The sequence below is a fragment of the Epinephelus lanceolatus genome, chromosome 5 (assembly GCF_041903045.1).
Source record: "Epinephelus lanceolatus isolate andai-2023 chromosome 5, ASM4190304v1, whole genome shotgun sequence".
Classification (NCBI taxonomy): domain Eukaryota; kingdom Metazoa; phylum Chordata; class Actinopteri; order Perciformes; family Serranidae; genus Epinephelus; species Epinephelus lanceolatus.
Window position 1 is genome coordinate 49,477,220 of NC_135738.1, and position 26,129 is coordinate 49,503,348.

At 40.7% G+C, this 26,129-nt stretch overlaps 1 protein-coding gene across 1 annotated transcript; it reads right to left on the reverse strand.

The window, feature by feature from the left end:
- Window positions 1–17,230: 17,230 nt before the first annotated feature.
- On the reverse strand, window positions 17,231–24,652 carry LOC144463561 (uncharacterized). The gene is made up of 5 exons (XM_078168301.1): window positions 24,457–24,652; window positions 21,791–21,865; window positions 21,653–21,701; window positions 20,496–20,570; window positions 17,231–17,333 (listed from the first exon to the last, which is right to left on the reverse strand). The coding sequence occupies exons 1-5, from the start codon at window positions 24,541–24,543 to the stop codon at window positions 17,242–17,244; spliced, it is 378 nt and encodes a 125-aa protein (XP_078024427.1). The 5' UTR covers window positions 24,544–24,652; the 3' UTR covers window positions 17,231–17,241.
- Between the last annotated feature and the right edge of the window lie 1,477 nt (window positions 24,653–26,129).

The window sequence follows — 26,129 nt, forward strand, 5'->3', positions numbered from 1 at the left end:
CAACTGACTGTAGGACCGACTAGAATAACTACCTCCTCCAAAACGCAAATTGATTTAATATTTAGTAACAAGCCTGAGAGAGTCATTAAAACATATAATCTACTTACGGGACTATCTGACCATAATTTAATATTAATGTCCAGAAAACTCATAAAAAAGCGCTTTAATGGCCCTAACAAATCCAAAGAACTCATGAAAAAAATTCCGAAAAATGAACTAGTAAATTTTGAAAGAGCAGTGCAACAGACTGATTGGGAAAATATGCTAACTGGGAGTAACGTGGAAGCAGACTGCAAACTGTTTTCAATGGAACTACAAAATCTGGTTGAGGAGTTCAGTAGAAAAGTGAAGAGCAGAGAAAGACAAAAACAATACACTTCCCTGGTTCAATGACGACATATTCAATTTAATGAAGAAAAGAGATGGTGCACTAAAAAGAGCTTTGAAGACTAATTCAATTAGTGATTAGAGGTACTGTTTCACCTTATTGCGTAACAAAGTTACAAAAACGATCAGAAAAGCCAAAGCTAACTTCTTCATAACAATTATTGATAAGACAAAAGGCAACACTAAACTGATTTGGGAACAAATTAAAAACTTAATGGGAATCAGTCACAGGCCTAAAAAAGAGTTGGTGCTGGAACAGAATGGCCAGCTGGTGCAAGACCCAGTGCAAGTTGCAACAGCATTTAACAAATACTTCATTAGTTCTGTGGATGCGATTGCACAAAGCTTTCCTCTACCTACAGTCAATATTGCTGAAGTTGATGAAAGTAAAACATCTTTAAGCATTCTACCCATCTCTGAATCGAAAACCTCTGCTATTATTGACTCCCTTAAATCCTCAACAGCGAAGGATGTTTACAGTATGGATTCCACAATGCTCAAGTCTCTGAAAGATTCCCTGGTACGTCCAATCACACAAATTGTTAACTTATCAGTGCTACAGGGACATTTCCCAAATGCCTGGAAAACTGCAATTGTGTCTCCCATCTTCAAGTCAGATGATCCTCAGAACATTAGTAACTACCGCCCCATCAGTATCTTACCTGTGGCATCTAAGGTTGCCGAGAAATGGGTATTAGAGCAGCAAAAAAAGACAAAAAGACAATGTAACATTATGCCAGAAGTTAAAATCTCAGGCCAAAACATCACCATTGTGCCAGAAGTCAAATACCTGGAATCATTTTTGATTCCAATTTGACTTTTAAAGCACATATTAAAATATTAAAAAAGTGCCCAAAAGAGTGAAGTTTAGCTTAGCTAATTTCAGATACATACGGAGCACAATGACTCTACATGCTGCCATGCTATATGTGAATGCTATGATCATGCCATATTTAACATATTGTCTTACAAGCTGGGGACAAACAAACAGTTCGACATTGAAACCACTGGCCACTCTTTATAAGCAAACTGTTAAAGTACTGGATAAGAGACCGAACAGCTCCCATCATTGTCCGATTCTGAAAAAACATAAACTTCCGAGTTGGAAAGATGTAATAAAATACAGGAACATCTGCCTTGTCCACAAAATTTTGCACAATACAGCTCCTCCCCCTCTTAACTCACTCATAACTCAATGTAACAGTAACAGTCAAACTACCAGAAGCATTACACGTGCCAACCTGTTAGTCCCTTTCAGGAAAAGTACATTTGGTCAACTATCCTTCTCAGTTAGAGCCACTCAGAATTGGAACTCTCTACCCACCCAAATCAAAGACATACATACATACTCCACCTTCCCTGCACACTTAAAAACCTGGTTCGCTGACAACTACACCTGCACACACTAGACTGGATTGGATATGACGTGTTGCGTGTAACATGATCATAGTGATAGATGTTGCCCGTCTGTTTTTGTGATTATATGTGCTGCTTCTGTGTTGTGAACATGTGATGTGCTGCATGTGATTATATGTGCTGCTTCTGAGTTGTGAACATTGTGATGTGCTGCATGTGATTATATGTGCTGCTTCTGTATTGTGAACATCGTGATGTGCTGCATGTGATTATATGTGCTGCTTCTGTGTTGTGAACGTGTGATGTTCCTTCCATCTGTCACTTCTCACTTCTGTTTCCTGCATCAGTCCTTCTGATTATTTATAAACTTCACTTTAATTCTATTGTTTTTTTTTTCCTCTTTCCATTTGACGAGTTCCATTTCTTTCCTGCAATTATTCTATTTTTTCCCTTTTCTCTTATTCCTGTCTTTATTTTTCCTTTAATTTCTCACTTCTTTTTTCCCCTCCCTCCATGGATAATTCCCCTTTTTCCTTTTCTTCATCCCCCCTCTGTCTATTATTTCTTTTATTTCATTCCTTTAGACCAGACTCATTTCTTTACCGCCATCCTGATTGCTGATCATGAATGCTGATTAAGCATTCACACTATTGTGATACAAATCTTTGTTCTACTAATTTCAACATTCTTCCGTACAATTTTTAATAATTGCATACTTTAACCTTCAGAAACCATTCAATTATTAAAATGTTCAGCTCTTTGAAGACATCTGCTCTGTGTTCTCTTGTTTCTACCATTTATACTTTTTTGAAATATTGAGGGGTTTTTTTCAACCTTTTTTATGTAATGTCAAACAATGGAGAGTAGTCAAATCTTCCTAAACCTCCTCCACTTAGAAATGCTACTGCTTCCACACACTTTCAGTGAGAGACTTTATTTAAACTTTAAATGGGTCACAAGACTTTGAACTAGTGCTGTCTATGGAGCTACATTTGTTTCTTTATTATTCAGTCAAACAGAGAAGGTTTTGCAATCAAAAAAAAAAGATTTGAGAGCAAAAGTATTAATATTGCAATCAAAAAATGTTTTATTGCAAGTAAAAAGTGATTGATTAAAAAATGTAAATCCAAAAGTTTCATTTGCAAATCCTAAAGTTTTGTTTGCAAGTCATTTTTTTTCGTTTGCAAGTCAAAAAGTTTTGTGATTAAAAAGTTGAACCTGGTGGGCAGGGCCTAAACTGAAAGCTGTAAGACACATCTCCATTGGCCAGTCTCAATCGGAATGACAGCTTGCAAAGCATTTTTTTTTTCTTCTTCTCTCTTTTGGCGGATTGCAAACAATTTAAAGGTGCATACCGCCACCTGCTGTACAAGAGTGTGCAACATCATCAAATCAAATCAAATCAAATAAACTGTATTGTCCTTTACAGGAAATTCGTCTTGGGCTCAGAGTGCGTGAAAACTGCGTTTACAATGACACACAACGCACAGTACACAAACGACAACAATATGGTTTTTCCAAAGACTTACAAGTACACATGGTGTACAGTAGAACAAATACCGGCCACCATGCAGGTGTCGGTCACTGCTAAGCCCGGCAGTGTAAAGCTATAGCATACTAATATTAGCAACATACACATGATTGCAAAGCCACAATTGTGAGCCTTTGGCCCCTGTTAACAGAAAGCTAAACTATTAGCAACATTTTCTCTCAATCTCAGTACACAAACGACAACAATAGGGTTTTTCCAAAGACTTACAAGTACACATGGTGTACAATAAAACAAATACCGGCCACCACGCAGGCATCAGCCACTACTAAGCCCGGCAGTGTAAAGTGCGTGGAGAGGTTAAAAGAAAGTTAAGGAAGAGTTGGACAGTCAGAATAATTTAACTGACAATTGTTAAATAAAATTATAAAAAGTTAAAAACTAAATTTAAGAGGAGACTGAAGCTATACCTCACTACGGAGGGAACAGGGCTGGTTTTTTGTTCAGGAGTGCTATGGATGTGGGTATAAAAGAGAATTTGTATCTGTTGCCTTTATACCTGCTAGCCCTGTAGCGTCTGCCTGAAGGCAGGAGCTTGTATTCGGGCAGTAAAATGTTTGTTGGGTCCTTAAGAATCCTGTGCGTCTGTCTGACCACCACTGTTTCAAAAGTGTTCTGAAGGGAAGGATAAACGGTTTTGCCTATCACCTTCATGGCAGTTTTGATCATGTTCGTTATTCTGTTTCTTAGCTGGACAGTGGCGGTGCCGTACCAAGCTGCCAAACCATATGTAATGATGCTGTCCAGCACAGCATTGTAGAATGTTAGCATGGTGTCAGGGTTAACTCCAAACAGTCTTAGTCTCCTATGAAAGTGAATTCTTTGGGCCAGCTTGGAACACAGAAAATCAACATGGTTACTCCATTTCATGTTAAAATCAAAAATGACACCCAAATATTTATACGACTCCACCTGCTCAATTTCACAGTTCCCAATGGTAACAGGGTCATGGTCTCTCACCTCTCTTGGGTCAAAAATGATCTCCTTTGTTTTATTGGTGTTGAGAATGAGGTGATGACTGTCACACCAGACTTTAAAATTTGTCACCTCATCGTAGTATACTGAGGGCGAGTCCCCATCCCGCAGCAGGCTTAAAATCAATGTGTCGTCGGAGAATTTGATTACATAGTTGTTGGGCTGTGAGCTCCTACACTCATTTGTGTACAGTGTGAACAAAATTGGTGAGCTCACGCACCCTTGAGGAGCACCTATGCTACAGAATTTAGTCTCCGAGAGGGTGCCATTAACCTTTACCTGCTGGGATCTGTTAGTCAAGAAGGAGTAAAACCATTTGATGATGAAAGGGTTCACATGCATATTGTTTAACTTTTTGACAAGCAGGTGGGGCTGGAGTGTATTAAAAGCTGAACTAAAATCTGCAAATAAAGCACGAGCATAGGCTTTAGAGTCTTCAAGGTGCTTGCTTATTAAATGTGTCACACTTATGATAGCATCCTCTGTGCTCTGCCCCTGTCTATATGCAAATTGTAAGGGGTCCATATGAGGAGCCACTTCAAGTTTAAGCATATGTACAATGACCTTTTCAAAACATTTCATAACGACAGATGTTAAAGCAATAGGTAGGAAGTCATTGTTTTCAGATGGGCATGATGTTTTAGGTAGCGGAATGATTATGGATTTTTTCCACAGAGCAGGCCCAGTATGACAGTCTAAGGACATCTGAAAGATGGGGCACCAGGCAGCAGTTAGTTCAGATGCACATCTCTTCAAAACGGAGGCAGACAAGCCATCCGGCCCCGTTGATTTGTTTTTGCAAATGTTTTTAAAAGTCATCAATACTTGGTAGGGTTTTAGTTCAGGTCTATGTGTCCTCTCTAAGTGTCCAAGGTCCTCCAGGGCCTTAAGCCCATCCTGTGAAAAGTCCTGTGTGTCAAATCTCAGGAAAAAGTCGTTCAAGTCATTTGCCTTCTCCTGCTCGTCCAGGGTGTTGAGTTGTCTGAGGATTTAAGTTTGTAATAATTTTCATATGATCCCAGAGTCGTTTGTTGTTCATTGAGCTGAAGCTCTGTTCAATGGAGGATCTGTGTTTCTCCCTTGTTGTCCTCAGGAGCTGATTGAGTTCTTTTTGTGCCGTTCTTTTTATGCCACACCCATACGGTCCTTATTCCTGAAAGCCAGTTTCTTTTTGTTAATGCAGGCTTTCACTTCCTTAGTAATGTAAGGCTTGTTGTTAGGGAAATGTAGGACGTTCTTTTTGGGGACCACGATTTCAACACAAAAGTTTATGTAGTCAGTAGTTGAGTGTGTCGCCTCATCAAGGTCCAGATTTTGAAAGATGCTCCAGTCTGTGCTGAGGAAGCAGCCTCTGAGTGTTTCCTCACAGTCCTCAGACCACTGCAGAACAGTTTTGTACTGGGGCTTGCTGGATTTAAGTGCAGTTCTGTATTTAGACATGAGATGGACAGTGGAGTGATCTGAGTTGGAGAGAGGGGGGAGTGCATTAGATCTATAAGCACCTTTAATGTTGACAAAACATTTATCTAAAATTCTGTCATTTCTAGTGCCACATTTAACATACTGGAAAAAAACAGGTAGAGCTAGTTCTAGTTTGCACTGATTTATATCACGTAGAACAAAAGCAGGAGCCCTTGGAGTGCGCTGGAGTTGAGAGTGAACACATTCTGCTACACGTTTTGCAGCTATAGCTGCATTTCCGCTGGGGGGGATATATGTAGCACAAAGAATGATGTTACCAAACTCTCTTGGAAGATAAAAAGGTCTCATGGAAATGCAGAGCAGTTCTAGGTCAGGGGTGCATATTGTTTCTCTGATTGGCCTCTCCGCTGGAGCCTTAGACGAACACCGCCTCGCTTCTCCCTCTTACGCCGGTGACCACGAAGTCGTCCTGCTGGTTCTCTCCTTATTTCATCCAGTAGGCTGGTCGGCGCAGTGTCTCCTGTTGCCCGCAGAGCAAGCAGGGCCTCTCTGGAGTACACCCAGTGCACCTCTGTGTCCGTGTACGCAGTTTGTGTGGGCCAGCTCTTACAAAGCAGTTCACCAACCACCAGAAAAAAAGTCAGCATGGCCAGTAGTGCCGCCGTGGGGTTAGTCCGCACACAGGCTCCGAGAATTGGCCGACTATCGGCGTGGTAAACAGCCAGCCGTGCAAGCCGTGTCGTGTCCCCCGTCTGTTCCAACAGGCACGGAGGCTCTGTTACCCGGGTCGCCAGCTGAGCAGCGCCACCGGAACCAGAATTCTAATTCTCCTAAATCATGTCATTTAGCCTGATTCTTAAATTCTACTCATCAGCCTAGTACGCTTGCAAAGCCACATGGGAGTTCTGTAGTTCAAGGGGAATTCAGTGCGGGAGCTGTGGCGAAAATCAATTCTGAAGCCGAAGTTTTTCGGTTCGTCCGACCAGTGGACGAAAATTCGTCCACACGAGTGGTGTGATAAAAAAAAATATGATGCACATGCCAAAGCAGTAGGTGGTGATGTAACTTCTAACGGAAAGGCCATTTTAACCAATCAGAAGTCAGAGTCAATACCAGAATAGGGAAGTGCGGAAAATAAAAACAACCCGATCCACAAAAGTAGCGCTACCTAATTCAACATCAGAGGCGCCTGAACGACCAACTACACTACCACAAAAGCAGCAACGGGCCTGCCAACAGAGGTCTGACCTGGCCGGATCCAGAATCTCCATTGGCAGGCCCGTCGCTGCTTTTGTGGTAGTGTAGTTGGGGTAGTTAGCAACAGGAGCAGCCTCCTTTGTTGGTCGTTGGGTCGAGCAGCTGGATATGCCATCCAAAGAGAGCAGATAGCATGCTCACAAAGAAAGTTAGTGTGACATATAGGGTATTTATGTGCATCTGCCCACTCAATTCTGACATTATTTTATGCATATGATATCGATTTTGTATCTTTACAGACACTGATTTGAGTAAAGGCACGAGAGCAAATCTGGGTATACAAACGGTTGGTTTGCGCTGTGTTCTTCATTTGGCAGTTACACCTAGAGCAAAGCTACTGAAGACCAGCAAAATCACTGTTTGTTTTCATTTATTCTTTCAGGTGGGTAAATGTCACCTAAGCACCTTCAGATTTTATCAGTATTGTACCCTTAATAGATAATTTGATTATATAGTTTGTATTGTGCTTCATGATATTGTTTGAGGGAACTGTAACATAAGGTAACTGCATACGAGTGGATGCAACCGTCACTCATGCTAGCGTAGTTCCTCAGGGAGTTATTACTTTAATTTTGACAATCTAACCTGTGACAACACATTAGCTAAAGTTTTAAGGACTGTAACTGTTGGTAGCTGTTGTTGATTTTGTTTAAATAAGTTGAATTATAATTTTATGGGTTACTGTTTGTCGGATGATTGAGCTAAGCTAACTGACGCTAATGTCAGCCACTTGTTGTCATAGCAACAGTAAACATTCACATAGGGGCCAAGTGCAGAGTGCAGAATCAAGCTTCATTGCAAATATAGTTAAGATACATTGTATTCAACACAGGATGTGGGATTTTAGTAGTAAGTAAACTTTTAGAAAAGGGCTATTTACAATCGCTCTGACGTCAAACAGTGGAGACAGGTAATAAAATACTGCGGTTATCCTATCTATACGCAATTGCTGGCACCGGAGTCTTCCAAAAACTTCACCCTGGACTCCCGTTTCAAAGAAGCGCGTTTTTTGGGGCCCAAAAGTGCAGTTGCGTTTGACCTAACAGCCAAATTGCATAGAATAATCCACGGTTTCAGAAGTACACGGGTCCGAGTGGACTAGGCCTAATAATAGCAAGAATGTTTTATTTGAACTGGTTCATGTGGATTGCTTTTGTTTAGCCAGGGCAAAACTATCCGACGGCGTAACAGTCAGTACCGTCGATGCCCCGGGGTGTAGTAGAAGGGTTGCCACCATAGATTTGTGAAAAAAAGGGACACTCGACCAAATGTTTGAGGTGGAGGCCTCGGCCATTATTACTAGTTCAGACTGACCAATGAACATGAAATTCGGACATAGGAGACCAGATTTGCCATCATTCCATGTCCTACTATGTGCCTGTATTTTTACATGTATCTCACCATAGCAAGTTGGAAAATGACATATTCTGCCATATCTGAAGAGGGGAGATGCTCTGGAATCTGGCAATATAAGAACCATGATGGTGGGACATTCTGTCACTTCACAGTTCTCCAAAACGTGGTTTGTGCCAGGCGGACAGTATTTTTTCATTATTGCAAGAAATTCCATTGACTCATTCACAAGTCAAAAATGTGTTTTATCTGAAAGAAACATGCAATATTTACATCTAAGATCATAGAAAAATAGTCAACCAAGTGCAATGATGTCCTCCAAGATAATATTTGCCACTTTGTTTGCAGTAAAAAAAAATTGGGCATTGGGGGGGGGGCACGTGTCCCCCTCAATGTATATGGTGACTATGGCCTTGTCAGCATGCATAATTAGGCCTCAGTTGTTTGGGTGCGCAAAGGTGAAGTGCGCTGGTCTTGTCATACAAAGTTTGATGGAGTGTCAACTGGACAATATGGAGATATTTGCATCTTGAAAGCTGGACTACAAATGTGGATAGACAGGGAGAAACACACGCAAGCCTAAGACGTGGTAAGATACGATATTCCTCACTATATGAAGTGACTGATAACAAGATCTGTATAATGGGCTGTAAAGAAATTCGTCAGGTTTTTATTTTGTAGACAATTGATCTGTATTTATAGCGTGATGGGATGACAGCACAATGATGTGTGTGGTATCAGTGGAAAGCTCTGCTCCTGCGCTTTCATGTGATATGCGTGGTATTTCTGTGCGAGCCTGCATTCGCGAGTAATCCATCCAAGAGTATTGTGTGTGCAGAGCTGTATGAAAGCTCTGTTATAGATAATTTTAGTGTAACTTTATCTTTTTTTTTCGTTGTGAAAACATTCTGAAAGCTACAATTCCGCTGTTTCACGTGATATGCGTGGCTTCTCGCTGTGACACATGGTCACGGAGAAAAACCATAGAGAAGAACAGGTGTGAATTTGGACACACTATATGCGTCGTTCGGGCCTGTAGGGTTAAATATAAATGGAAAAAATACAAATTAAAACATGATTGGATGTGCAAATATACTAAGTGAACTGTTAGGACTTCCCACAGCTCCTCTTACCTCTTTGCTGTCTCTCTGACACAGATGTTCTTGAGCCTGTTGCACTGATTCTGGATGGACTCCTTGGCCTGCTACTGCATTTTCCCCAAAAACGGGACAAATTGTGTCCCGGGAGAGATTTTTTTTTTTTCCTGGGACAGCTAATGAAAAAAGAGAACAATTCTGGGAAAAACGGGACAGGTGGCAACTCTATGTAGTAGTAGCGCCGACTGTCGAGCGTTTCAAGTGGGAGAGAGGGAATCATGGGTGTAGCCCGCTCTGTATGTAGCCACGTCAAACCCACCAATAGAAACCCTTCTCTCATCCACAGTGTAGGCCCCGCCCATTAAGTGCAGTTGAACTTGCAAGCAAAACTTTAACTCGCAAGCAAAGAGGACTGATCTGCAAGCAAAAGTTTTTAACTTACAAGCAAAGAGGACTGATCTGCAAGCAAAACTTTTTCACTTGCAAGCAAAGAAGACTGATTTGCAAGCAAAACTTTTTAACTTGCAAGCAAAGAGTACTGATTTATAAGCAAAATGATCACACGTTTTTACTTACAAACTTGATTTTTGATTGCAGTTCAAGAAATATGCTCTCAAAGCAGTTTTATATGATTGCAAAAAAAAAGACAAAAAAATACCTCCATAGCTGTCAAGCAATTCATTTTTTTTTAATTGTGAGTAATTGCTGAATTTCAATTTCGCAATTCATTGCATTTTTTATTGTATGCTTAATGTAATGAGGGAGACCTCTTGCACTCACACACTCTCCCTCCCTCTTGCATTCTGCCACACCCTCTGATCAACCTATTGAGACCACGTGAGACTTGATTACCCCCTGGTCTAACCACTCATTAAAAGTAGCTGTGTGCAGCTGGCCTCAGGCTTGCCTCATCTGTCCTGGCCCCATGTTTGAGGGAGATCATGTCACAATAAGGTATGCACTTTGCCTGCCTCCTTTATATCTGTTACCTGTGTGCATGTTAAGTGTCTCTCTGGCATCTTCACAGGCATTGTTTGCAGTAGGACCTGACTGGAGGGTAGCATTCACCCCATCCCCCGACACCACATGAGTGTGGCATGTGTGTGTGCCGGAACACAATTGTTTGGTCACTGTAACCTGTTGCCCAAGGTATGCTACTGTTTATCACTGTAGTTTCATACATGAGTGTACATATCATACTTTTGACCAAATGTCATATTTTGGGTAATGTCAGTCTATTGTGGGAACAAGAAGTATGATGTTGGCTTCCCATATGCACTAGTTCTGTTGCACTTGAGCAAAGGTAACATTTTTCAACTGCCTAGTAGTGTTTTCTTACTCAAGTGAAGGCCTATGTGTTAATCTTATTTCTGTCCTTTTGCCTATTAGGCGGAGCTCTGTTGCCACTGCTGTTTTTGTCCTGTAGCTAATTTAGATTTCATACCTTTTTGGTTTCCTTGTTTTTTGCTTCCATTCATTTGTGGTAGTTGATTTGCATTATTTTCTGTCTATAAGGACGATGCAGTTAGCTCTATCCTGTCTCACTGTATCTGTATATGGGTTATGTGGAGGCCCGTAACAGGTGAAGGAGCTATTTTACTCTGTTTTTGTAAATCTTTATTTTGTAAATTGACGTGGGTGTGTAGTCGACATAACTGGGGGCTTGTGATATTGCTGGGTCTCTTCTGCCAGTTGCAGGATGTGTGTGTGTGGTGTGTGTGTCCCCCTCTGCATGAAGAGTGGGACATTCTCTATTGCATGTGTTTGCTGTGTGTATTAACTCGTGTGTCTTTTTGTCTTGCAGTGCATGTGTAAACTCCCTTCATGCTCCTGGTGGTGGTTTCCTCCCCCCTTCACTCCCATCCTCCTGTGTGTTTCCCTGGCACCCTTCCGCCTGTACTGGTAATGAGCTCAGCCTAGAAATCTTAACATTTAGAGTGTATTTTAGAGTCTTTTGTAATAAAGAACCATATTTTTACCTATAGACTCTATTTTCAGCTTCTTTCCCCAGTAAGTTAAATACTGGTGGATTTAAAAAAAAGTGCTATTTTGAAACTAGAAACTCACGTCTCTGCTCCTTTTCTTTTCAAAGAACTTGTGTATTGACTTATTCATTCTCTGGGTGAAATTCCCAGAGTGGCGTTGTCAACCTCTTGTACTCTGGGGTTATATGCCCCAGTCACATAGTTAATTTAAACAGATGATAGTATGTCGGACTGCAGGATGTTTCCACAGCTCCGCTCACAGGTGACAGTCAGTCAGTGAGACTTTTCACATTTAAATTGCGCAATTAATGGAGGTTCTTTAACTACTTCGCTCTCAAATTCTTCTTATTATTTGTACATTGCTTGAGAAGAATAGCTTTATTTTAGATATTTTTTGGGCCAGCTGTGGCCTGTCTAATAAATGTCACAAGTTCTAAACTATTGTGTTCTGGTGTTCCGCTGTATAATACTGCATTTGTCTGTCTGTTATGTTGTCCCACACAACAATGCAGTGTAGTGTACAAAACCCAAAACCAGTGAAGTTGGCACGTTGTGTAAACCGTAAATAAAAACAGAATACAATGATTTGCAAATCCTTTTCAACCTATATTCAATTGAATACACTGCAAAGACAAGTTACTTAATGTTCGAACAGGTAAACTTTGTAATTTTTTGCAAATATTAGCTCATTTGGAATTTGATGCCTGCAACATGTTTCAAAAAAGCTGGCACAAGTGGCAAAAAAGACTGAGAAAGTTGAGGAATGCTCATCAAACACTTATTTGGAACATCCCACAGGTGAACGGGCTAATTGGGAACAGGTGGGTGCCATGATTGGGTATAAAAGCAGCTTCCCTGAAATGCTCAGTCATTCACAAACAAGGATGGGGCGAGGGTCACCACTTAGTGAACAAATGCGTGAGCTGATTGTCGAACAGTTTAAGAACAACATTCCTCAACGACCTATTGCAAGAAATTTAGGGATTTCATCATCTACGGTCCGTAATATCGTCTAAAGGTTCAGAGAATCTGGAGAAATCACTGCACGTAAGCGACAAGGCCGAAAACCAACATTGAATGCCCGTGACCTTCGATCTCTCAGGCGGTACTGCATCAAAAACCGACATCAGTGTGTAAAGGACATCACCACATGGGCTCAGGAACACTTCAGAAAACCACTGTCAGTAACTACAGTTCGTCGCTACATCTGCAAGTGCAAGTTAAAACTCTACAATGCAAAGCGAAAGCCATTCATCAACAGCACCCAGAAACGCCGCCGGCTTCGCTGGGCCCAAGCTCATCTAAGATGGACTGATGCAAAGTGGAAAAGTGTTCTGTGGTCTGACGAGTCCACATTTCAAATTGTTTTTGGAAACTGTGGACGTTGTGTCCTCCGGACCAAAGAGGAAAAGAACCATCCGGACTGTTGTAGGCGCAAAGTTCAAAAGCCAGCATCTATGATGGTATGGGGGTGTATTAGTGCCAAAGGCATGGGCAACTTACACATATGTGAAGGCACCATTAATGCTGAAAGGTACATACAGGTTTTGGAGCAACATATGTTGCCATCCAAGCAACGTCTTTTTCATGGACGCCCCTGCTTATTTCAGCAAGACAATGCCAAGCCACATTCTGCACGTGTTACAACAGCATGGCTCCATAGTAAAAGAGTGCGGGTACTAGACTGGCCTGCCTGTAGTCCAGACCTGTCTCCCATTGAAAATGTGTGGCGCATTATGAAGCGTAAAATACGACAACGGAGACCCCGGACTGTTGAACAACTTAAGCTGTACATCAAGCAAGAATGGGAAAGAGTTCCACCTGAAAAGCTTCAAAAATTGGTCTCCTCAGTTCCCAAACGTTTACTGAGTGTCGTTAAAAGGAAAGGCGATGTAACACAGTGGTAAAAAGGCCCCTGTGCCAACTTTTTTGCAATGTGTTGCTGCCTTTAAATTCTAAGTTAATGATTATTTGCAAAAAAAAATAAAGTTTCTCAGTTTGAACATTAAACATCTTGTCTTTGCAGTGTATTCAATTGAATATAAGTTGAAAAGGATTTGCAAATCATTGTATTCTGTTTTTATCTACGATTTACATAACGTGCCAACTTCACTGGTTTTGGGTTTTGTAGATAAATGTACAATGTTTTATAATAATGACTTATTCTATTAAGTGTCAGTTTCATTCATTTAACATTCAATGTTGAGTTTCATTACCGAAAGTAACAAGTAACTATAACTTATTACTTTTTTAAGTAACATTCCCAACATTGTTTGTACATGAGTGTTTCAATACAACTTCAGTGCACATGGTTTACTCATTTCATGCGAGAATCAAATTACGTGAGTCACTCGGTGCATCAGCCACATCTGTGTCCCCCTCTGCCTCTGTGACCAGTCCACTCAGGAGGGATTTGCCTCCGGTGAGCTCCGGTGTCCCCTTCCCCCTGCTGGTGGTGCACACGCTCTGCTTTTGTAAGGCTATGCGCTTTTTGGCTTCCACCTTGATATTGGACCACTTCTTCCTCTTCTCTGTAAGTCAGACCTTCTGAGGCCACAGCATTTACGGCATCTGCCATCAACTGCCACTCTGCTGCCTTTTTAGCATTGGCAATGCCCATACTGAGCCCATCAAACAACATTTTCTTTTTCTTTTCAACTTCTCCAACAAGAACTTCTACTTCACACTGTAAAATTTCTTTTTTTACCTACTCTTGCAGCGTTTGCCATGATCTTCCTCATGTCGTATCCTGATGAATATTAAATCAGGGCGTTTCACTGGCCATTTATAGTCACCTATGGGTGTGGCAAGAAGCTCGTTCCCCTGTGCCAAATGTCGAATTGATTGTGATTTATAAAGGGAAACAGGCGTGGGACATGCGTGCGCACTGTTATAAATCAGGATATTTGTTTGCGTAAGCACTTTCTGTGCTTTGTTCGCACGTCACCTTTAGTCACCTTTCCTGCGCACAGTTTTATAAATGAGGCCCCTGATCATGCCGGCATGTTCATAGGGCGCTATGGGTTAATTTTAGCTTGGCTTTAGCTGGTAACTAGTTTCTAGCAGTCCGGACCACTCTGCAGAAGTAAGGATAGCAAGGCATTCGGGTGCCATTCACAAACTATGGCTTTTGTCTTCACCACAAAACAAACATGGCTTTCTCATGAGGTTTAACAGTAGCCCTGAGCTTATGTATACATCTATTGTCACTCTTTGCCACCTGCCAGACAGAGCTTAAGTAAACTAAGCATTTCTTCCTTCAGCCTTTTCCATTAATTTCAACTTCCACCTCTGACAGTATTACAATTTAGTTTCCAGCTTTTCTAACAATGTATTTCATCAATACATTAATTTACCTGTTTATTGTAGGTAATGCATTTCAGCTGTATCTCCACGTTTACTGACGTGTATGTCTTGCAGGGTGTTCAGTTAGTCTCAGACCTCTTTCAAGGTGAATGTAGGGTTAACTTCACCCCTCGTTCTCTCTCAGGAAGAAACGTCTAAGTGTCGGTGGTACTTGTTGTGGTTGGCATTGGACAGTGGTGACATGTGGCTGCAAATCAGTCATCAGGATGAGGAAATAAACTCAACAGTCTGTAAACTCTCCTGTCCTGGCCAGACTTCTGCTACTCTAGCCAGGACAAGGTTGTCATATCTAAACATCAGTAAAATCGAGGAAAGATGGAGAAGATTGACACTACTGAACTAGTATCTGCTAGCTGTAATACAGGCGTTGGATAATAAACTGGACAACCCTCATGCCCTCATCAGTTTCCAACGGATATCAGAGACTGTAATATCCTTTGAATCACTGAAACTGGACAAAAGATCTATTCAGTTAGGAGACTCTTTTCCAATGTACTGATCTGACTGAGCAGAAGACTCTGGCGAGAGATCTCTCCACTTTCAAATCCCACCTCAAAACTCATTTCTTTCAAATAGCCTATTCAGTTTGACTCCCATCCATCTAGCCACACATTTCTGCTATTTACATTGAATATTATTTACTGTAAACTTGTTTTGCTGTTTTTTTTATTTGTTGTCATATTTTTATCATTTTGATCATTTAGTTTTATGTCACTTTATTTTTTGCCTATAAGGTGACCTTGAGTGTCTTGAAGGGCATCCATAATTAAAATGTATTATTATTGTTTTGATTATTTGGGTGTGTCCTTTATGGTAACTGGTGTGACATTGGGAATGTGAAGAGCTGTTTTGTTCCTTTTCACTCTGTGCCACAAGGGGAATAAACACTCTGGATCACTGCTAAGAGGTAAACAAGAGGTAGCTGCAGAGCATCGCTGGCAATGTTGAGAAGGGGCAACCATGTTGCCTTCGTGTTGAGGTTAAAAAGTTTAAATAAACTACAACAAGGCCCCCCCAGATATGCAAGAGATGAAGTCTGCAGCACTTCCTGGGGGACCACCGTCGATATCACTGATGACATCAATGTCAATTCACTGAGTCTGTGGTGGATTTAATCTGTAAAATAACAAAAACAAATTTACCCAAAATGACACAGAAATCATTCCTCAACCAGACACCATAGATTACCAGATTACCATCCATCTTGCCATATATACACACACTGCAGCCAGTCTGGAAACATGGACAATGAGAGAGCATTAAGACAAAGTACAAAGGGGCCAAAAAGGCCTAAATTACAATGCACAAGTTTAAGGACATAGAAGGATATATTTTAACTTTGAATACACACTGTTTTTTAACATGTATATGTATACACAATATGTGATATTAATATGTACATATGTATAAATCGATGCACACTGCATACACTGTCCACTTACATCACAAAGCAAGCTTATATCTTTCTATATTTATTTCAGCACCCTTCGCATTCTGCACTTTGCACTATTGCCCTACTCTCGACATTTTTCATTTTGTTGGGGAGGGGGGTCTTCATTAAGCTTGGGTCCTCTACCTCTGCCTGGGAGTTTGAGGGCACTGCGCAGTATCTTAGCTGCTCCTAGGACTGCACTCCACAGAGACTGCACTACACAGATTTATTTATTTTATTATTTAGAGAATGCAAATTTCTCAAGCCAAGCAGTAGCCTCTTGATCTATATTGTGGAGGGATACTAGACCTCCTTTTAGTACACAGAGACCTCAGATGTTGAACCTGGAATCTGCTGGAGCCACTCTCCCAGGGGTCACTCACTCACTTACTCACTTACTCACATACATACATAAATACATACATTTAATTTAGCTGTTTCAGCTGCATCGGTCTGTAATTTATTACAATGAACACATAATCATGTCTGCTTGGATATTATATCTAATGTTTCAGTACAGGAATTAAAAATCATTTGCTCATGTAAAACTTTTGTACAGCCTTTTATCAGAGTAAAAGCCCCCCTGGAGTATAAAGTACTGCACAACCTTTACATGAAATTCAACAGTCAAGTTTTCTGCTATCCAGTGCTGACATCTGGTGGTTGAGGGAACACTGCAGCCACAAAGATCAAGACAAAATAGGACCATCTTCTATCATTTATTCAGAGCATTTTGTCTTTTTTGTTGTTTAACTTGCTGCAAGCACAAAAATGTACACACATATTATTCATGGATGAAAAATACAAACATAATTCAATGAGGAAATTGTAAAACAGTGATACATTGAAACATTCATATACGGTAACAACATATGCAGAGCTTTCATGATCTGGTTGGGTTTGGCACCAATTGGGTCTTTGCCTGTACTACTCAATATAAATTAGACTGCTGTGATATAAATGTTGTGCTGTGATATAAATGTTGTGCTTTGTAATTGTGGACATGTTCTCAGTGAACTGTTAGTTTAGTTCCAATGTCGAGACAGTCTGACCCTGTGTGTCTCATCTCTCCAGGCGGTAGTGGATAAGGACTTTGTCTGAGCTTCCGATGTGACTGGGATTACGGAAGTCCTGTGACTGCAGTCTCTGGAGGCCTGCACATTCATGCACGCACACACACAGATATACACACACAAAAAAAGGTCCATTTCAAAATTAAAGCACAAACCTGACTTCATGATGCCCATTAATATACTACATTTACACTGCTCAAAAAAATTAAGGGAACACTTAAATCACACATCAGATCTCGATGAACAACCATCATATACACAGTAGACAACCATGTAGTATAGCATGATGAAGACAAAGACAAAGAGACAAAGATTTGAAAATCTTTACTGATGTACACTGTATAGTTTTTTGAGAACAAAAAGACATAACAATGGTCACTGGAGACCAAAATCATCAATCTGATGGCTGGATTCAAACTCACACTGAAAATCAAAGCCTAAGCCCTCACACCAGGCATTACACACAAATGCACACATTCCATACAGCCCAGTGTTCACCAAAGAGTAATTAATTTATCTTATTTCATTGTAGAGGTGCATGCAGATCATTTGCTAAGCCCCTCCTTGCCTCTCTCTCTCTCTCTCTCTCTCTCTCTCTCTCCATTTCTCATACCACAGACGAGACAAGAATTGGCTAGCTAGCCACACCACAGCCCCTCTGCCTTGCTCCCTGCACCTGGAGGACAGCGGGCAGCAGCTCAACCAATGTGAACTCCCTAGCTACCACAGCGGGCTGGTGGCAAGCGGCAGTACTGAGTCTAACCTGTGTAAAGAGAGCAACAGAAAGTTTGCTGATCTGATGATGAGTCAGATCTATCTGGTCCTCAGGAGCTGGGGTTTGCGCTGGTTGGATTTTGGTTGCTTCGGCTGCTGACTGGAATTCCGTCTCTGTCTCCACATTGTCATTAATTTGGAGTTGTGTTTGCGTCCACCTGATGAATTCTCTTTTAACTCTGTTTTTGGTCTCTACCTACAGTACAGGCCAAAAGTTTGGACACACCTTCTCATTCAATGCGTTTTCTTTATTTTCATGACTATTTACATTGTAGATTCTCACTGAAGGCATCAAAACTATGAATGAACACATGTGGAGTTATGTACTTAATAAAAAAAGGTGAAATAACTGAAAACATGTTTTATATTCTAGTTTCTTCAAAATAGCCACCCTTTGCTCTGATTACTGCTTTGCACACTCTTGGCATTCTCTCCATGAGCTTCAAGAGGTAGTCACCTGAAATGGTTTCCACTTCACAGGTGTGCCTTATCAGGGTTAATTAGTGGAATTTCTTGCTTTATCAATGGGGTTGGGACCATCAGTTGTGTTGTGCAGAAGTCAGGTTAATACACAGCCGACAGCCCTATTGGACAACTGTTAAAATTCATATTATGGCAAGAACCAATCAGCTAACTAAAGAAAAATGAGTGGCCATCATTACTTTAAGAAATGAAGGTCAGTCAGTCCGGAAAATTGCAAAAACTTTAAATGTGTCCCCAAGTGGAGTCGCAAAAACCATCAAGCGCTACAACGAAACTGGCACACATGAGGACCGACCCAGGAAAGGAAGACCAAGAGTCACCTCTGCTTCTGAGGATAAGTTCATGCGAGTCACCAGCCTCAGAAATCGCAAGTTAACAGCAGCTCAGATCAGACACCAGATGAATGCCACACAGAGTTCTAGCAGCAGACCCATCTCTAGAACAACTGTTAAGAGGAGACTGCGCGAATCAGGCCTTCATGGTCAAATAGCTGCTAGGAAACCACTGCTAAGGAGAGGCAACAAGCAGAAGAGATTTGTTTGGGCCAAGAAACACAAGGAATGGACATTAGACCAGTGGAAATCTGTGCTTTGGTCTGATGAGTCCAAATTTGAGATCTCTGGTTCCAACCGCTGTGTCTTTGTGAGACGCAGAAAAGGTGAACGGATGGATTCCACATGCCTGGTTCCCACTGTGAAGCATGGAGGAGGAGGTGTGATGGTGTGGGGGTGTTTTGCTGGTGACACTGTTGGGGATTTATTCAAAATTGAAGGCACACTGAACCAGCATGGCTACCACAGCATCCTGCAGCGACATGCCATCCCATCCGGTTTGCGTTTAGTTGGACGATCATTTATTTTTCAACAGGACAATGACCCCAAACACACCTCCAGGCTGTGTAAGGGCTATTTGACCAAGAAGGAGAGTGATGGAGTGCTGCGGCAGATGACCTGGCCTCCACAGTCACCGGACCTGAACCCAATCGAGATGGTTTGGGGTGAGCTGGACCGCAGAGTGAAGGCAAAGGGGCCAACAAGTGCTAAACACCTCTGAGAACTCCTTCAAGACTGTTGGAAAACCATTTCAGGTGACTACCTCTTGAAGCTCATGGAGAGAATGCCAAGAGTGTGCAAAGCAGTAATCAGAGCAAAGGGTGGCTATTTTGAAGAAACTAGAATATAAAACATGTTTTCAGTTATTTCACCTTTTTTTGTTAAGTACATAACTCCACACGTGTTCATTCATAGTTTTGATGCCTTCAGTGAGAATCTACAATGTAAATAGTCATGAAAATAAAGAAAACGCATTGAATGAGAAGGTGTGTCCAAACTTTTGGCCTGTACTGTACTTCAGTTAAATATCTGTGTCTTTGGCTGCTAAATGCTCCAGAAGAAGAAGATATATTTTATTAATCCTCGAGAGGAAATGTAAATTTTTTTTGTCACTCTGTTGTCGTCTCACACATGCACAAAACATGACCTATACATGCATTAAATGAAGAGATGTCAGAATAAGGGGGCTGCCTTGGGCAGGCACCCCGAGCAGTTGGGGGTTCAGTGCCTTGCTCAAGGGCACCTCAACAGTGTCCAGGAGGCAAACTGGCATGCCTCCAGCTACTCCACACTCAGTACTTGGTCCTTACAGGGACTTGAGCCGCCAACCCTCCGGTTCTCAAGCCAAGTCCCTATGGACTGAGTGACTGCCGCCCCAAAGGTAGTGCACATTGTGTTTAGCAGAGCTTTCTCACTCAAAACAGCTGTGTGCTGCTGCTGGTGAGACTGACCCAGAGACTAAATGTGCTGTAAATCAGACAATGAGCTAAAAGAGGCTAAAAGGCCCAGTAGTATTTGATACTAACTCTACTGATTTGACACCATCAGTATCAGTAGTAATTTGGTAAGTTGGCAATATAAAAAAGCAGCTTTGAAGAAACAATTCTAGTAAGTGTGAAATGACAGGCTGAAATGAGGTATAGTTGTACTGTACCTTTGAGCACTGTGTACCAGCCCTGCAGACTCTGCTTCCAAATACTGTCATCCTCTGACACAAACCTCCTGCCATCTGGAGTCAGCAACAGCAGAACACAGGGTTAAACTGATATGTTGTTGACCATATTGTGTACTGATAATAATATTGTACGTTTTTTCTGTAGGATAATTCTGTTAGTGTTGTCCATTCTAATGTTAAAAATTTGTTTCCATCCCACTGATGATTTATTACTGATTTGTGGGACAACTGAACAATTATCTGGTTTCTGTGACACATTACAATGGGATTTCACACATGTTGCACATTTATTGAGGGTTTAAGGGTTCCACAGAGGACAAGTCCATATTGCAATGTGATGGTTGCACAATTACAAATCAGAAAGAAATACAGCTTCAACTGGCAAGATGGGAGTGCTGTAATTACTGTCCATATTGACATGTGTGTGTGATTGTCACAAAATATGGTACAAAAACTGCATGTATCTCTTCCATATCTTAACATCTGCTTTGTGGGCAGCCAGAGTGTCTCTGGATTTCAACAAAACTGGAGACATTTCCAACAGCTGCTACAACAGAATAAAGGGCAAAACGAATAACTGTGTAAATTAGCTCTTCATATGAAGCAGATGAGCCCATGTGTTGGAAACACATGAACATCATAATGTACACTGACAAAATGAAAACTGCATTACTGAAGAAACTCATGCAGGACAAAACTCTTGTACACTATGGGTACATGAAGTACTCAGGCTGCTGCTAAATACAAAAACGGATTTAACCCCTTCGGCCCTTGTTTAACTGTGTTCAAGTTCACAGAAGTTCTTGGGGAGTTTCCAGAGTTTACAAATGTACAAAAGATGTCAGGATAAATGTTGGAAAATGTGTAGAAAATAATTCCAAGATGAGCTACAGCAATAGAAAACACAGTGGACATATATTTTACTCAGTTTAGGCATCAACAAGCTTGCACAAATCTTTAATGAAGCAAACACATTCCAAATATACTGTATATGTGACGTTAACTTACAGTACATTCAGCGTGGAGAACAAATCAGACTAATGGAGTTATGTCCCCTGATGACAACTGAGTTTATTAAAAACTTCTGTTTTTAATAAAGGGTGGGAGCAGATAGTCTATTTTGCACTTAAACTCACGTTTGCCCTTCAAGTACATCATGGACTGAGGACCCCAGTGGATGTTCAGCTGACAGGAAGAGATGAGAGCAGTTTGCTTTCGTAAGAGGGTGTGATATAGGAAATCAGTGGGAAATGTGAGTAGCTAGTGAGTTTTACCTTCTGTGCATGACAGGACTCTACGAAAAGGGAGATGACTAAAGTACATGTCCAGACAACTGTGGCTTTTATCTTCTGGAACAAGAACATACAAACAACACAAATCATCTAGGTCAGACTCTGTGTTCTGGCTCCACAGTGCTGGGTTGACCTGATGGCCAGCAGAGTCACTATACATACCCCACTGTAGGCTGCCCACCTTTTCAGACTACATTTCAACACCCCTTACTAACAGGTGCTTTATATAACTCTAAAGATATGTGACCATTGTGTCCCATTATCAGGTCATCAAATAGGGATGCTGTCGTGAGTCGTGACCCAAAAACCCAAGGCGTCGGTATTTTACAACCTGAGAATGAGACTTAACAATTAACTATCTCTCTCCAGAGTTACAGACAGCAGTTCTGAAACTAATTTCTTTAAAAAAGCAGAATCTTTATGCACTTGTACTCAGGGTTCAAACTTAACTTTTTGGCTTACTAGCCAAGTGGCTAGTAAGCTTTAAAAATCTACTGGCCAAAAAAATTTTTTCACTAGCCAAAAATATAAATAGCATTTTGGTATATTTTCAATGTGTTATTACTATAATAAACTCGAGCAATTCTCAAAATACAATATTAGCATAATTTTGTGTGTAATTAAGGAATGAGTCAAATTTGATTGTTTAAAATACTTTATTAAAACATACTTTGCTTAATAAGCTTCACATTAAATGTATCAACTCATTGTTATATACTGGCGCATCTCAATAAATCACAATATTGTGAAAAACTTCAATATTTTTGGTCAGTTATTTCTAGGGCTGTACCCAAATATTCGGATATTCGAATATTTGTTTTTTTATTTACTTTTTTTATTTTTTTTTATTTTTTTTTTTTTACATATTTTTCTGGTTCTAAATGTAGTTTTTTGTTGTTGGTAAATGTAGGTTATCAATAAAAATCAAAACTTTTAAATTGCATTGTTAAAAATGTGAAAATATAGTAGGCCTATGCTTGCAACTGAGCTTGTGCGCATAGCAGGCTTGAGCGCATCCGTCTGAGGCTGTGGATCAATGCCAAGTTTTACCACTTTATCACTATTCCCTCTAACTTGTAGCTGTTTTTTCGTTATCTTTTGAATTTAATATGAATTATGGAACCGTTTTTGTCAACGTTTGTTTCCCCTGTTTTGTACAATAAATTGTTTAAAGTTTCAACAAGTTTCTTTTGGAGTACGTGACACAAGTGTGTTTTGAAAACGGCCGCAGACTGTCACCTGCTCAATGCATCAGTACCTTCGGATGCCATGACGGTAATAGCCAATAATGTCATATATCATTTACTGACCGATTTAACAGACGATCACTGCTGAATGACCCACAGGTCCATTTGCGGGTCCCGCGGGTCCCGCGGGTTACGGGTTGACCCGCGCATCACTACTCAGCTCAGTCTATAAACGCTGTCAGAGTGTCTGCCAGCAACCAATTACTTGCAGAGGCTTAGTACAACTTGTTTCAACGGTTCCGATTTAATCAGAAGACAAATTAAACAGGATGACTAGCCAATGTGAAAATCAAAAGAAAGCATAGAATAATGTACTGAAGGAGACTGTTGTGCCATCACATCTTTTTTTGTGGTTTGAGAGCAAAGATCTGGTCGCTGGAGTGCTTCGCAAGAAGTCTTTGAAACGAGCCGAGCCTGGCGTAAAACCGGAGAGAGCAGGCAGCACGGTCGCAGCACGGCCACAGCACCCCCTTATCAGCCTTTCTAGGGCGTGGAAATGGCGGACTGCGGATCTCCAACTGCACGCTCACGTTCTAGCTCCCACTTTGTGGCATGTTGTGGGCTTGAAGATCTGTTGTACGACACCGGCGTGCAACCAATGACATCACATAGCCTACACACAGCCAGGGGCGGGAGAAACAACAATAACAGTAGTTTGGCCCTATTTTTTTCACTCGCAGAGTGGCTGGTTAGGTGACTTCATTTACTGGCCAAAGGGTAAAATTAGTCGCCTCTGGTGACTGGCGACTGCTAATTTTGATCCCTGCTTGTACTGTAGCAGTGAACATACTTTTAGTTATTTGTTTAAAAGCGATACACTCCTGATTTTGGATATGGAGCTCTTGCTCCTACATGATTTGCATACTGTAAGTTGCAAAAAAAAAGTGTCAGCCAAATGAATGTAAAGTAATCATTTATGCAATAGCTGCATTTAATAGAGTCAGACATCCAGTGAGGTCATTTCTATTATATGCAGTTAATGATGAATCAATAATTTTGATGGATTACTCACTAAATAAATGAAGTAATTGCGTAGTAGCAAAGAAAAAGAGGTCACATTAAAATAAAGTGGAGTATAACTGAAGTATTAGCATCAGTATGACTGTTCAGTATTATACAAGTAAACTAAATCAGTTTTACTGTACTTGTTGCATCATGAGTAATTAAAATATGGATGATTAAACAAAGATTTGATCATTTTTATAGCAAAGCAGTTGATTTTACATAAATTTAACAAACTCAACCAAATACATTTCAAATGTATATTGTTATATTTCCATAAATACAACTTTTACAAAACTAACATAAAAGGAAGACAACATGCAGTATAGTCTTTGAAAAAAACCACACACATTAGACTGAATGTAAAAAAGCTGAAAACATGCACTTGTTTCCACTTACCATATCTGCTTCAGTGTGAGCAGCCGGTACAGTCGTAGCATGTGTGTGTGGTTCAGACCAGTGTTCCAGGCTACTTATATCCCCCATCAGCAGCAGTAACAGGTTCGATCCTGCTCCCTGAGAGGCCTGGCAGGACTCCTGTTTACTACAGTTTAAAAAACAGCACAAAAACACAGGCTGACGTCACAACCGTGATCTGCAGTGAGGAACATCAATAGTATGGACCTGCTGTGTTGTGTTTGTGTGAGCTGTTGTCCCAGTGAGGAACAGAGGTATTTCATGTTGCTGCTGTTTCTATTTCCATTTAAGTCTTCCAAGTATCAGGAATGACCTTATTCCTAAATGCCCTACAGCCAGGCATCACTGATTATCTTCACAACAGTCTGAATTCACAGCCTTTATCATCCTCGCCATAGATTTTAAAAAGCTGGACTTAGTACATGCGTGGACTATATATAGATATGAAGCAGAACAAACATATTTGAACTAACTTACATGGCTAGATTGGGCCCTGGGGCAAACATTTGCTGCTAGAACCATATTAACCATCTCAGGAGTAGGCCTAATAACCATGTGAGCATAATAAACTAAAAATTATAAAAAGGTCCACCTACCAGACAGAGAACTCCAGCAAAACTTATAAAGTCACAACTTTATTTCAAGACTAACTTCTTTCTGCATATGGCCTTCAGCAGACTCATCATGAAACATAATATTGTCTAAGAACATTTCAAGCAGTCCATGAAAGACCTTTTTAAATAAAGGAGTATATCAGCAAAAGATTTTAGTAGCCAATAAAGGTGTGATAATAAAAAATGTCCTTAAATGTCTCTTAAAACAGAGACTCTTAAAACAGAGTCATAGTGTTCGTCAAGGACAATAGGAACAACACATGCCCCTTAACACTGCCCCCCTCTACAGATGATTTTGGTTTGTGGTGTGTGTTGCTATTTCTACTCAGTGTAAGCATCTAAAAACTTAAACGTTTAGGTAGATAAGATAAAATTCTGAGAAAAGTTAAAGTGATATTATATTATTTCCACTCATCACTTTTATTTTTCAGGTTGTAGTCTTTAAGTTGTTGTGAAAATTGTAATTATTCTCAATAAGCAACATGTAAATTGCGTGAAAGTTCAGGTTAATGACTTTTCACAGGAATTTGTGTGCAGCACAGAAAACTGCCGGGAGCTGCTGGGAATTGACGTGGAGTTTCAGTTTCTGGCAGTTTTCCAAGCCTTAGAATGTTGGCACTTGACAACCCCACCCTCCCCCAGCCCCAGCTTTCACATGTGAGCTATACAAATGCATATTAGGACATAATCGGGATTTTGACTCACTAGTGAGTTACACCTTTTTCTAAAAGAGTAATAACTGCAAAAAAAACCCCTCATATAAATAAATAAGGCTAAGTATAATGAAAGATTAAAATTGCAGTAGCAATTGGGTTGGGAACCGGAGGATCACCCCTTCAAGTAGGGACTGGTAGCTGGAGAGGTGCCAGTTTGTCTCCTGGGCACTGTAGAGGTGAGTCAGAGTGGCAGCAAGCCTGAGTAGCTCCTGTTTTTTAATCCTGTTTGAGTGTGTTTATTTTTTCTTTTCTAATTATTGTTAATCTTTTCAATGTGATCAATAAAGTTGTGTTCAGGAGGGACGATCTTCTGGCTCTGAGAAGA

Coding starts and splice junctions, on each gene's coding strand:
- LOC144463561 (XM_078168301.1), bottom strand. CDS start 24,543: ATGGGGGATATAAGTAGCCTGGAACACTGGTCTGAACCACACACACAT. Junction 21,866..24,456: donor CTCACACTGAAGCAGATATG/GTAAGTGGAAAC, acceptor TTCTTGTTCCAG/AAGATAAAAGCCACAGTTGT. Junction 21,702..21,790: donor AGTCCTGTCATGCACAGAAG/GTAAAACTCACT, acceptor TCTTCCTGTCAG/CTGAACATCCACTGGGGTCC.